Here is a 13,697-nt window from a genome sequence, read left to right as displayed (position 1 = left end):
TTAAAATTGTTTCTGAATGCAGAATGTGTAAGGATTGTTAGGTAATCTTTTTCAACAATTTTTCTGCATAGAGCTCAGAATATGAATGAGTTTTGTGAGGAAATCATAAAAAGGGGGAAATCTTGTAAACCCAAGCAATTGCTTTACTGCTCTATACTTGAAAGCTGTTTTGATATGCCATCTTGAAAACAAGATGAAGTTTTATTGTTATAACTGATGCTTGGAAAACTTGTGTCTGCTGGAGAATCGTTGTCCTGTGTTGTAGTCACAAAATTAATCTCTATTGCAAAAGAGGTGATTGCAGTCATTAACACTAATGGGTGTGTGTGTGCAATTCTTAGACATATGAAGGACCAAAACAAGAAGGTTGCCAATCTGAAGCACAATCAGCAACTGGAGAAAAAGAAGAATGCACAGCTGTTGGAAGAAGTTCGTAGGCGAGAGGACAACATGACCGACAACTCTCAACATTTGCAAGTGAGTTTGTTTCTCAATTTTTTGAAAAGTTTCCTAAGAAAATTCACTTCTGTTCCAGTGTGTGTCTTCCAGAATGTGTAATGGATCTGTTCCCACAAAGAGCTGGTGGTTCCTTCCTTTTCTACCAGAGGATACATTGCTCACCCCAGTTGTATCCATGAAATATTTGCTGTTTAGGGTGAGGAAAAAAACAATAGAATTTGAAGACCTCTGCACAGTTACTACATCAGCACCCCTGTTTTCTTACAGTTGGAAAGAAAAGCTTCAAGTATATCTCTTCTGTATTTCAGATAGACTTTGAGCCTTATTCCAGGAGAATTTCTACAGTTTGTAAGTTACTGAGTTAGGTGGTTGAAAAATGAATGTTCTTAAAGTGATCTGTTTAAGTGATACATTACATACCAGGGAACTTGTATTCAAGGCCACAAATTTGATGCTTGACTTAAAAAGTATTCTCTGAGATCTGACTGTGAAAAACCACGAAGAGAAGTGCTGATTTCTGTTGACAACATCAATGTCTCCATGCCCAATGTTTATAGGCAATTTACAGTGCAAAATATCAATTTTGCCTTGATCTGGTTAATATAATGTGTTTCTGGAAAATTTCCAGTGGATGGAATTTGACCCTCTCATGCTTCATATGGTTGTATTTCTCATGTGTTCCAATATGCAAAATGGAAAAATTAACACCACATCTCTCTTTAAGCTTGTGTTGGTGAAACCTTATGTCAGAATCGAGTTCAGGAAATGATACATTATTTATGCATCTGTGTGGTGTTATGTTTACTTTTCAGCCTTGGTCATTACATACTGATTGCATCACTGTGCATTCCACTGCACCGGATAGAGCAATGAAAGCTTGCGAAGGATTTGGTCTGACAATACGATATATCAAAATTAAATTTAAGTGTTGAGCAGCTACTTGTAATTATAGTGGTTGAATAAAGAGAAGAAATTATTTTTCAGTATTGTTTTGGAAATCTATTACAGTGGGGTGATGACTAGAGAGAATAGAAACCATTCTCAGGGTTCTTGATGTAACGGCTGTACTTGGAGGTTTCTACTTGTGAGATGAGATTGGGTCTAGTAAATGGAGGTAGTGTGGCTGAATGGCTTGAATTTAGAAAGAAAATGCCTGTCTGGTGTATAGTTCTTCTGTTCCATTCACTTCCTGTAAAGCACTAAGAACAGTCTATGAAAATGAGTTAACCAAGAACAGTAATTTCTTGTTAATATGCCTTAAAATGTCAATATTTTTAAATTATCTCCTTCAACATTACTTTCAGTAATATATATATAAGGTAATATATTACATTCCTAGTAGCTGCAAGAACAGCAGGAGGAAGGGAGCCTGAGTTGTGTGTGCTGCTGGATTGCTGGTAGAAATAATCCTGCCTTCTCTGCCATAAAGTCAATCAGCTGCCCTTATCAGTTTGCTGATACAAATGGATGTTTTATTTCCTCTGTCAAAGATTTCCACATCTCCTTGACTTATTCCTTCTCAAGCATTTCTTAATGCTGAAGAGTGCATGGAAGCTTGAGGTTTCCCTGGGATTGCAAGATTTTGCAAGGTTTTATTGCTGTACAAAAACACTGTAGTGAATCTTGCGAATAAAGTAAATGTTCTGACATTAAATTGCCATGTCACAGTGAAGGTGACATGACTCTGATGTACATTTATTCTGCTGATAGGAAAGTGTTTTTATTTAAAGCTTTTCACTTTCATTACAGTTTCATTTATTTTATTACACTTTATTTGTTTTATATGTGTAAGGTAATTGCAAATGCTAGGTGAGAGCATCGAGTCTTGTATAAATCTGGTAAGCAGGTGATTGACTTGTTGAAAAGCCAAACAAATTCTAAAGCTCCAGTCAATTAGTCTTGGTATAGAAAGGAATTATTTTTCATAATTTTTTAGAAAAACCTTACTTCCTTCATGGAGATTTGTAAAACATAACAGCAATGATCTAAGGATTTAAATGAGATAGCATTTTTGGGGAGACAAATGATGTAACATACATGATAAACTTTGAAAAAAAATTCTAGACGTACTATGCATCTGCTAATTAAAAACAATATTAGCTAGTGTTTCAATAAATTTCTAATGAACATCTTAGTAAACCACAGGGACCTGACTACCTTTTCTTACTGTTCATAACTTCTACTGCTTTTAGTGGAAACACCCAGCATTTATATGCATTTATAACACACAGTGCGTGTGTCTACAGTGTAGTTGTTACATTTGTGAATGATGTATTGAGCTGTTAGGGGAAAAGTGTATCCTAAAATTCTCTGGCCTGATGTCATGACTGTATTTGTTGGCTAGCTGTGATAAGCTGGCTGTTGGCTGGCTATGATAAGCTCAGCTGAGAATTGAAGAGCAGTCAGACTGGTCAAATTCCATTTACTCCAGCCAAGTCTCGGTTCCTTTTGTAGAAGTAGTGGAAAAGATGAAATAAGAAAGTGAATACTGTCCATGGACCACTCAGGGGCTTCTCAGGGCAAGCCAAGGCAATCAACTGCCACCCTTTCTGTACAGCTCATGCAGGGGCAGAAGCTCTGCCCATTCAGCTGTTCATCTGATTTGTGATGGCTGTGAAGAGGTTCAGAAGTCTGTAGTTTCTTGGAAGCTTCCATAGTATGTGATAGTACCTGAGGATTGTAGCACCATGTATTTTGGTGACACTTTTCACAGTCTTTTCAGGTAAAAGCCTCTGAAAGCTGGTTCATGTCCCAGTGTCAGAGCTTGCAGGGCAAGTTTGAGTCTCTGGTGGCCCCATCTCACAGCACTCCAGGGCCACTGATGTGATGGAGAGTACTCTAGGATGCCTGGGGAGGAAATTCACTTTGGTCTCCCTCAGCTATCATCTGTAATTGTGAGTGATGCTTCAGGTGTGGTTTTTGGGGCTTCTTTGGATCACTGTAAAATTGGAAACATCAGGGAGCCAGATTAATTCTTGGGAATGAAGAATAGTTGTGAGGTTTTCTGTTTTTTTCCTAACACAAATCAAGGGCAGATCTGTGCAAATCTTGCCAGACATGATGGTCATATATTACACAAAGCATCACAGCAGGAGAGCTGGACCTTGAACACTTTATCATGAATTTTTTTTGAGAATGGTGTATCTAACATGACTTCATTTTTCTGTCTTTTTTTGGTCTGTCTTAAAAGTGATAAGCCTTTTTGAGAAACACTGAGCTAAGAAATATACAGATATCATGTCATAGATTTGTGCATAATTTTTCAAGTCTCTTTACAGGATCTTGAAACATTATATATGTGAGACTTGTTTATTCCCTGAGATTATTTTTTCTTGATTCTTGTGTGGAATGTTTCTTCCAGTAACACTAGTACCTCAGTAGAATTGGGAAAGGAAACATTTGCTTAACGTTGAGAACTTGAATGCATTTGGTTTCGATTCTGATTTTCAAATCTGCTGTAACAACAACAACAACAAAGTCTTTTTGTTTCTCTAGAGTAAGCAGTAAGAGAGTGCACTAATAATATTCCCATGTGTCTTATGACATAGCCTCAAAGGGAATTGAATACACACTTTTGTCTGAGTATGCTTTTCATAGAAGTAATGTATCAAGTGATCTAAGTCTAGAAACACTGCTTTGTGGAAATTCTGTGCAAACTGTCCAATGCATATGCGTCACAAAGAAAAGTGCAGGGATGAACCTGAAAAAAAGGTAATAAGTTTAATACCCTATTCTGCCCTGATCAGCAGCTTCTGGGTGTTTCCCCCCTTTCTTCCAGTTCATCTGCTGGCTAAGTTTTTGACTCTCCTTATGTTTTAAATGTTTGAGGTAATTTGTCACAATTCTCTTTGAGGTAGCTTGCGTTTTCTTTGGCTGGAAATCCACATGCGGAAAAGAGATATTTCACTAACAAAATTGTTTTTGAATGAGACAATGTGTAGTGCTCATTGATTTCAAATATCATATACAGGCAGCTTGATCAATGGTTTGTGCCTGCAGTACTGTGGAACAGATTGTGTACACATGTACGTTTTCCAGGTGTAAATACCTCACTTTTTAAGCACAGTTCAGCTTGTCAGTCGTGCTTTTTCATGGGATGTAGTGAGGCAAGGCAAGTGTTCAGTTTTCCAATAGCTCTGTACTGGCTGGAAATTTAGTCTTAGGAAATGAATAAAACATGATCAGGAGGAAGTCCTGTCAAAAGAGATAAAAAAACTCTCTAGTTACTATTAATGCTTTCTGATTCTTGTCATGTGAATATCTGATGTCTTAATCACTGAAAATAGCTCCCAAGAGGTTTCACAGCTAGTCAGCATGAATCCTTCACCCTGGGTTTGTTTCTTTCTTTGTCACTGTGTGCTTTGCCATATAATTTTCAACTTCATAATAGCTCAAAAAATACCAAATGTACCCAAGACATTGCACATTGCTGTATGTTATTTGTGTTTTATAAAATAGCATGGCCTAAACAAGGGGTATATCTGACATTACTGTGAATTTGCTATGACTTCTCTTAATGCAGTGTATTTCCTACTGCATTGTCTCCAAAGCTTTGATACTATAATATAAATAAAAAGAGGAAGCTAGGGAGTGAGATGAAGTCTTGCAAACAAAAATGAACAGAGCAGTGTAATCAGTTCAGAGACAGAGGAAGCAGTCCTGACTGCTATGTGGACAGGCATTAGTGTATGGAGCTGACACAAGGCAGGAGAGAATTCACTGCATAAACACACAGCTTTGTATTAGTTGTGCTGAAATTCATATGCAGTGACAGAATGCAACCTTTTAAGAGGTTCTTTTAATATCATGATCTATTGTATTAAAAGTAAATTCTAATTTAAGCCTCTGTCCTAAGGTGGACAAATACTTTTCTGGACAGCTTTAATAATTCTCAGTGTTTAATATTTCTCAGGGTTTTGTATGTTTCTGTTTTTAAAAGGTTGGTAATTGTTGTGGGGGGAGGACAGAGGTAAGATAGGGATTTTACCTATTTACACCACTCCTGTGATTTTCACAATGTGCATGAGTGAATTGTAAGTTGTGGTCTAGCTCTGACTTGCAGAATTGCAGGTACCTCTCATTCTGTTCTGGGCAGAGGATAAAGGGAGCAAGGTGACCTCTCTCTATTTTCCTTTCTTAATAATATGAGCAATCAAAACACACAGATGAGATATATTGTAGATAGGGTTTTGAAATATGTTCAGAGGCAACAAGAAGGATAAGATATGGTCTGAAATGGTTGTGAAGATTTTCCTTCTCCCCTTTCTGCTTCCTTCTTCTTCCTTTCTGCTCTCAGATATGAATATTTTGAAACAAAAGCTGTTTTTTTTTGTAAGTCTGCATAAGAGTCAGCTACACCAAGTCCTTCAGTCCTTGTATAAGTTGTTGGAGCCAGTTCAGTGACAAATTCAGAAGGTGGGGAAAGGAACAGTGAGAATTAAGTTCTCCCTTAAAAGTACCCATGGTCTTGTTTGGGGAAAATGCAGAATAGAAATTAATTTCTATTATGGTTGTAATGAGTTAAAAACTTAATTTTACCAAAACTTTTCTATGATTAAAGCAGAAGTGTAATGATGCATCTGACATTTAAGATTCAGGACTGTGATTGTCTTGTGTTACAGATGTCCTCTTTAATATTGCAGCCCATACAGATATAATTTTAGCACCATTTTTATTTACAAAGTTTTGCCCTAGATTTCTTGGTTTCTACTTTTTTTTCTGAATAGATATATTCTTTCAAGGTGTTGCAAATACTTTTTAACAAGTGAGTTGATTTCAAGTGCAAGTAAGTAATTTTTGAGATGTTTTTGGCTGAGTTCCCTCTTATAGTCTAGAAGAACTAGTCAAGAAGAAATATGAAAGTCAATATTTTATGCCAGTTTTCTCTAACGTATCTATGTAATTATCTTCATTTTAATGCCTTAAAACTAGCATATGGTATTGTATGCTTTTATTGTATGTATGTTTCAAACTACAGTTTCTTTGGGGACTGTAACATTTGGTATTTAAACTGAAGTTTTTCCAGTTTGTAAGACAATAAGTGTTCATGTACATATCAGTTAGTTTCACCCTTATGAAGCAAGAGTTATGTACTAGAAAATGGAGAGAACTTAGGAAAGTGCACAGTTGTGAGCAGTAGTAATGTGGTCATGGCTACTTCCTTTGGCATTTTTCTGCTTCTCCAATTGTAGGTGGAATTAACCAAGACGAATAACTACAAGTTCAAAAATAATCAGCCTTCAGCAAAATGTATAGGATATTCTAAGCTTCACACAGTTCAGGGAGCCTTTTTTTCCTCTTGTAAATATCTAGGAAAAAGGTGGGAATTGCATTTTCTTGAAGTGGTTATTTTCCTGGAGCTGAACATAAATTTTTAATAGACATTTAACAAAAGCATTTTCTGGATTCATTGATAATGAATCTATAAAAACCCCAGAACTTTGAGTGGAGATGAGGCAACAGGAAAAAAAAAAAAAAAAAGAGTAAGCCTATGATGCTGTAGTGCAATATATTAAAAAATTACCAGATTAGAAATGCATAGTTACAAATCTGAGGATAATCCACTGAAACCCATGAAAGACTATTGAAGACACAGCTAGTGTACTTATCTTCAGACTTCCAACATAATATAAATATAAATTCAGATTGTAAACATGGATGGATAGTTAGGAATTTTCCTTCCTTGGCCTGTGGAAGTTCCTTATGCTGTGGATAAATTCCATATGTGTTGCTGAAACGTGTGTTGAACTTCAGCCAGTAGTTTAAGATTATGTTGAAGAAAATATTTCTAAAAGGTTTCAGATGAAGAAAGGTATTTGAGAATCTACAGAGGGCAGGAAGGTTGATTGGTAAGTCTGAAGATCAATACCAGAAGTGGTTTTTTTGGGGGGATTTACTTTGACATTTGTTTTCATTGTGTAGTGTAATCCCCAGAAGCCAAAACCACTGCTGTTATAAAATGTCCCTGTAGACAATATGTGAAAATCTCACTTGCAGATCAATTTCTACTAGAATCAGAACCTCTTAACTTTTTCCCTTTGTCATAATGGGTGAGTTTTCAGAAGTGGTGGGTTGACAGAAGTTCTGCAGTGTTCTGTGCTGTGTTGATCTAACCACATATCATATGAGAAAAAAATGTTGTAGTGGGCAAATTATTATCAGCAAAACTGTTCTATGCAATTGTCATATCCTTTCTTTTGACTAGTGTATTCCATTATACAAGTAAGTATAAAATATAATTTTTATTCTTAGAATTATCACAATGTCTTTTGGGGTTTTATGCAAGCACACAGTACAGCAGAATATTACGTATAATTTTTAATACACTTTTTGCATTATTACAAAGACTTGTAGGGCATCCCATATCAGACAGTCTGAATACTGACATTCTCATCTTTCTCAGTTTCTGTAGTTAAGTCAGAAACTTCATGTTTTTCAGTATTTTCTATGTAATGCTAATTCCCTGGCTTTACTTACCCAGGAATAAAACCTGGACTTCCTGATTTGCAGTTATTTAGAAATCTATGAACTGCAACTATTGACAAGTACTTTATGTTTAAATTACATCAGTTATTTCTGCTATGTGCTTTAGTATGTTTTGTTAGTTGAAAAGGGCATATATAGCAAGACACTGGAAGGGAATGTTGTCGGAAAAAACAAAACTGCAACAATAGGAAACAGAAAAAATTTAATGTGATACAACTTTCTTTTCTCCCCCTCACTATGTAATAACTCACACATGCAGGACTCCTGTGGTCTCCAGGGGGCAATTGCATTCACATGCATCAAAAGAAATAGTTCAGTTAAACCAACTCTCCCTACCCAGCAATAATTACCACAGGTTTACACTGAGATATAGTTGCAAAAGGTTAGTCAGTAGGGCATCTGCAAATCAAGTTATATGTCAACTCTACATCAATAACCTCATTATATTAGATGTTAGTATTTCAGCACATGACTGTCCAATATAGTATTCCACATATAGCTCATTTTTAGCTTCCACATTGAGTTATAGCTCATCTAATATGCTACTAAATTATGTATTTAAACACTCTATATTACATAAATTATAATCAATGACAAAACCAATGATTTAGATTGAAATTCTACAAAGTGAAATTGCAATAAAATGTCTGACCCTATTTGTGTGACTGCCTTCAATATAAGATGAATATAGGATGTTTAACCCTGTAATATAAAAGAAGTATAATGGCAATTAGTATTAGCATAGATTTTCCAATTTAGGCTTGAAAATGTTACCTGTAGTTTTTCATTTTCAGTTATTGCAAGTGAAAGCTGCTTTTCTACATATAAAGAAGCAAAAAAAAGTAAATATGTTCTGAAAGTGCTCCAATTACCTAAATTCTGTGCAAACTCACTCCATATACTTCCTTATATTTGTAGCTTATCCATAAGCTATAACATTTTTGCTGAAAGCTTGATAGGCTGGAAGAAAATATGAAAAGGTTTTCAAAAACCTTCTTGTAGTCTGCATCAAGCTCAGATTTCTACCTGGTTCCATAATTTGATTTTGTATTTACCTGGTTAGTAACCGGTGAGAGCTGCTGCTGCTGTTTGCCACTCTCTATAGATCATTTTGGAGTCTGTTACTAATACATCTGGTCAGCAACAAAAGTTCTGCTTGAGTAAGTCTAAGTAAAACTATTGGTTGGTTGTTAATAAGCCAGATTTATACTTATCTCTCATTATGAGTGTTCTGTAATAACCTTATACATTATTACTTACAGACTCCCTTGTGTGCAGACCAGAAAGAGAAGAAAGGCAAAGCACCTAGACATATAATCTTGTTCTACCTTGGAAATTATTATTATTTATTATAATTTCATCTTTCCTCTGAGAAGCTTTTGTGTGAGAGATGAAAAATCTGTCTTTCAGTAGAAAAATACAGGGCCAAATTTCATTGTAAGATAAAAAAACAAAAAAAAAAAGTATTAAATTAGACTTGCAAGTAATATACTGAATGAAACTGAGGCATAAGAAACAAAGGTTGTGTGCAAGGTGTACCAGATGGTTGATGGAACCATTAAGGAACACAGAATTTGTCTATCCACTATGCCCTTTACTTGTCTGAACTGTTGATTCACAATACTTTACTCATGATACTAAAAATGTTGCTAATTAATTGTTACTGATTGCAGTACTTAGTGCAGGGGAAGTTGATACAGTATTTGGTCCAGTGAGTGATCGAAAGTTTGTGTTTAGGACATGAAAGGCAGGGGACTTTAGTAGTCTCTTGATTCTCAGAGGATGGGAATAGTAGCTGCACATGAAGAAATAGAAGAGTACTGATATTTGCACTTTAGAGACAGCTGTCCTTTTAAGCAGAATTGGCAAGATAATCAGATAATTCAACACTACTGGAGTGCAGTGTATTAAATTTTATAGAAGGCTCTTTTGAATTTCAGCAGAGGTCCTTAACATGCATTTCTTTGATCCATTACTTCTGTTTATATTTTTCCATTTCTCCTTTTCCATGGGAAAGTCTATTTAATTTCTGCATCTGATGAAGACTCCTGTACAAACACTTTGGAGAAAGCTTGACAGTTTGGGATATTGCTGAATCCAATGTTTTCACTAAATAAATGTATTAATACAATTGAAGCTTTTTTTCCTATCACACCTTTAATAATTGTAACTAGGGAAAAATGAACCTGTTTTAAAATATTTGTCCAATGTAGATGAACTATAAAAATGGTAACTTTGAATCTGAAAATTCACAACTATGCACAAAATACAGATTTTTTTTACATTGCTTTTTAAAAATACATTTTGAGTTATCCTTTGTATTTCTATGATATTCTAGTGACATGAATTAGAAATGCTTTTTCGAATGCATTTTTCTTTAATGGAATAAAGTTTTATTGAGCAATGCTATTTGGCATCAGATAGTTACGTTTCTTTTCACAGTTGCATATTGGTGTAATGAAAGAAGCAATTTACACCTCTTCTTTAGCTGTCACATACCTTTGTCATATTGAGAACTACCATAGTTTAGCCATCTAGAAGTTATGACAGAGATAAAAGCCAGGTGTCTGTGATCCCCTCCTCCTCTTTGTTTTTTTAAACTTCAAAAGGACGTTATAACAATGTGAACAGTGTGTCACATAAGTGCTATAGGTCTCTTCATTTTGAAGAAAGAATTTTGTGCTTTCCTGCATATAGGGTGAATTCCTGGCTCTACTAAAGTTAATGTGATTTTTGCCACTGCCTTGTCAGACAAAGATTTTTCACATGAAGAAAAAATAATTAAAAAAACCCTGTACAGACAAAAAATAAACTTAAAAGGTCATTGAGAAAGCAGATCTCAAGTAAAAATGGAAACAGTCCATTGTCATTCATCATTTACATCTGATCTGTTGATGGGAATTGTAATTTGTGAGAAAGTCCTTCTGCAGTCAGCTGTAAGGCTTGTCAAAATTGGCTTTTCTGTCTGGGTGTTCTTTTATAAGAACATTTGGCTGCCAAGTCCTAGCAAATATAATTATTCCTCTTAATACAGACATTAGAAAAGATTGCTCAGAGGTTGCTGTCTGGCTCTTGTGCTTTCAACATAGGCTTTGATCCTTTATATGTGATGGCTTTGTTAACCTTTTTCATATGAAACTGATAAATTCTAAAATAATTAGTGTTATAAGCGGGATAACTAGTAGCTTGAACTCCTCTTTTGTCTCTCTTTTCTCAGTGTGAAGTAAGTGCATTACAAGAATACTAGAAAGCTATCATATAAAACATCCCCTAGTAGCTTCCTGCACAGAAACCTTTGCTGTGAAACTGTTAACTGGATACCTGGATGAAAATATCCTAAATCCATTCTGGTGGATATGAATTACAAGCTATGCTTAGCTGGCTAACATAAGCTAACTTGTATACTGTTGGTGTTCTAAGATGCTCCATTCCAATTTTCAATTGCAAATTGCATTATTTTCTTATCCAATTGATCTCTGGTGACCAGTGACAGGACGAGTGACTGGCCTGAAGTTGTGTCAGAGCATTTAGGTTGGATATTAGATAAAGGTTTTTGGCTGCGAACTGAACAGGCTCCTGAGGGCAGTGGTCACAGCCCCAAGGCTGTCAGAGTTCAAATGTTTGGACAATGCTCTCAGGAGCACTCTGTGATTCTTTGGGATTGTCCTTTGCAGGACCAGGATTAGACTCAGTGATACTTATAGGCCCCTTCCAACTCAACATATTTGGAATTCTGTGATTCTGTAACTGAAATGTGTATGAAGGATCTATTAAAACACAAATTATCCAGTGGACAGTCAAGTGAAATAATTTATCTCGCATCCTGAAAATGTTTCTTAGGAGTTAAAAGGGAAAGTTTCATGCAATTGTCCTGGATGATTCCACAAATTGTGATTTCCCTGTTCTCTGTGCTGTGGTACTTTGAAAAGCCAGGACATGATAACAGATATGTGAAGATTTTTGAAGAACATTTATTTCTGCCACTTTCCAGTGCAGAATTCCGCTGCAGTAGCACTCTCCCAGGCATGACCGGAGCAGCAGAACCAGCACGTTCTGGTGCTGATGCTGCTGGTGGTAGTGAGGAAGCTGCAGCTGGACGTGGGGGGACTCGAGGGACAGCACTGGGGCTGAGCTGGACAGAGGGCAAGAGGCAGGGTTGGGAAGGTGCCAGGAGGTGCCATCAGGGCCAGTGGCACTGACAGCAGCGGTGTTCTTCCTCCTGCCTCTGAGAGGGCTGTCTGAGGAGTGACCCCTTTGCCATGGGGCCAAGTGAGCTCTTCAGGGTCTGTCTGGGAGCCAGGGCAACACTGTGGCAGGGACACCTGAGAATCCCCCCCAGCACACCGAGGAGCCTGGGGGCAGCTGCTGAGGGCCCAGGGCCCTGTGGAGAGGGGACACAGAGTCCTGTGGAGAGGGGACACAGGGTCCTGTGGAGAGGGGACACAGGGTCCTGTGGAGAGGGGACACAGGGTCCTGTGGAGAGGGGACACAGGGTCCTGTGGAGAGGGGACACAGGGCCCTGTGGAGTGGGGACACAGAGTCCTGTGGAGAGGGAGACTCAGGCAGTCATTCCTGACTCACAGCCTGGTCATGGGGATATGTCCCTCAGGGACCGAGGCACGAGGCCACCTGGGCCCGGGCTGAGCCCTCGCTAATGGGTGCAGTCCCACAGGATTTAGGGTGGGCCGAGCTGGGGGCTGCCAGGAGTGACTGGTGGTGGATGGGCCCAAGGGCCTCACGGAACCTGGACAGCAGCTCCAGGAGGTGGGAGCAGAGGCTGCCATGTATCCACATGTACCAAATACTGACAACAAAGGGCTGACCTCTGCCCAGGGGCAGGGATGGAGGTGGAAAACCTACACCTGTACACGATGTCCTTCACTATACAGTTGGTTTGACCTACTTATTTCACACCAAATAAGAATAGGAGTCCTTCAGTCTGTAAAGGAGAAGTGGTGGAAGGTAAAGAGTTTCTGGAGCCTCTGTACATCCTTTGCTCTGTCTCCACTCTCAGTATTTCAACCAAACAGAGCCTATAAAAAATATCCTGTAGCCCACTGAGTTTTATCTCAGTTGGAAACATCACCCAAATACAAAGCAAAAACCTCAAGATCAAAGGGGAACATTTTACATAAAATCAGGGTTGGAATTCAAAATAGCTGAGTGGTAGTCATTCAGTTAAAACATTTTAATTTCATTTAATTTCAGTATTACTATGTGGTATATATATTTTCCATATCTTTTAAAATGAAGAGGTATCAGATTAGTATTGCTACATGAAAGTTCTGAGAAAGGAGAAAGAACTTTTAATAGGTAGTCTAGAAATCTCTTTGCATGCACATGTATTAAATTTTCCACAGGTTTTACCACATGTACAGTGACCATTTGTTCTCTAACCCAGATATCGATATAGCAAGTATAAACCTGTGTTATCCATCAAGGTTCTGAAGGTCCTGGTGTGTCTGATTGGGTTTGTGTTTTGTTTTGTCATCTGATTTCTTAATTTTTTTCCCCTCAAATTTATTGTTCCTCAAACTAGTTCTCAAGTATAGAGCAGGTTTTAAGGAGTGATTGAAAGCCAGTAAATCAGGCAGAATGTAACTATAGCACTTGTGCTTTAAAGGAAAGTGTAATCAGTAATAAACTCAGTGAGCTAGTAAATGTTTTTTTGAATGTTAGGATGCTGAAAAGTAACTCAGTATTTGGGTGAAAATTTGAGATATTTAGTGCTGAATATGTATTCCTAAGGAAAA

At 37.3% G+C, this 13,697-nt stretch overlaps 1 protein-coding gene across 13 annotated transcripts in view; it reads left to right on the top strand.

The window, feature by feature from the left end:
* The window catches only part of ERC2 (ELKS/RAB6-interacting/CAST family member 2), a 405,409-nt gene that overhangs the window by 171,389 nt on the left and 220,323 nt on the right, over positions 1–13,697 (top strand). For all 13 annotated transcript variants that reach the window (XR_004499194.1, XR_004499195.1, XR_004499197.1 and 10 more), the window contains one exon: positions 342–477. Coding sequence is in view for 1 of the 13 variants with exons in the window: in XM_033517444.1 (XP_033373335.1) it covers positions 342–477 (136 nt within the window). In the remaining 12 variants the exon portion in view is untranslated. The remainder of the gene's footprint in view (positions 1–341; positions 478–13,697) is intronic.

The sequence above is a fragment of the Parus major genome, chromosome 12, assembly GCF_001522545.3.
Source record: "Parus major isolate Abel chromosome 12, Parus_major1.1, whole genome shotgun sequence".
Lineage (NCBI taxonomy): Eukaryota > Metazoa > Chordata > Aves > Passeriformes > Paridae > Parus > Parus major.
The sequence above is the reverse complement of the archived record's forward strand: the minus strand, read 5'-3'. Positions and strand labels throughout refer to the sequence as shown.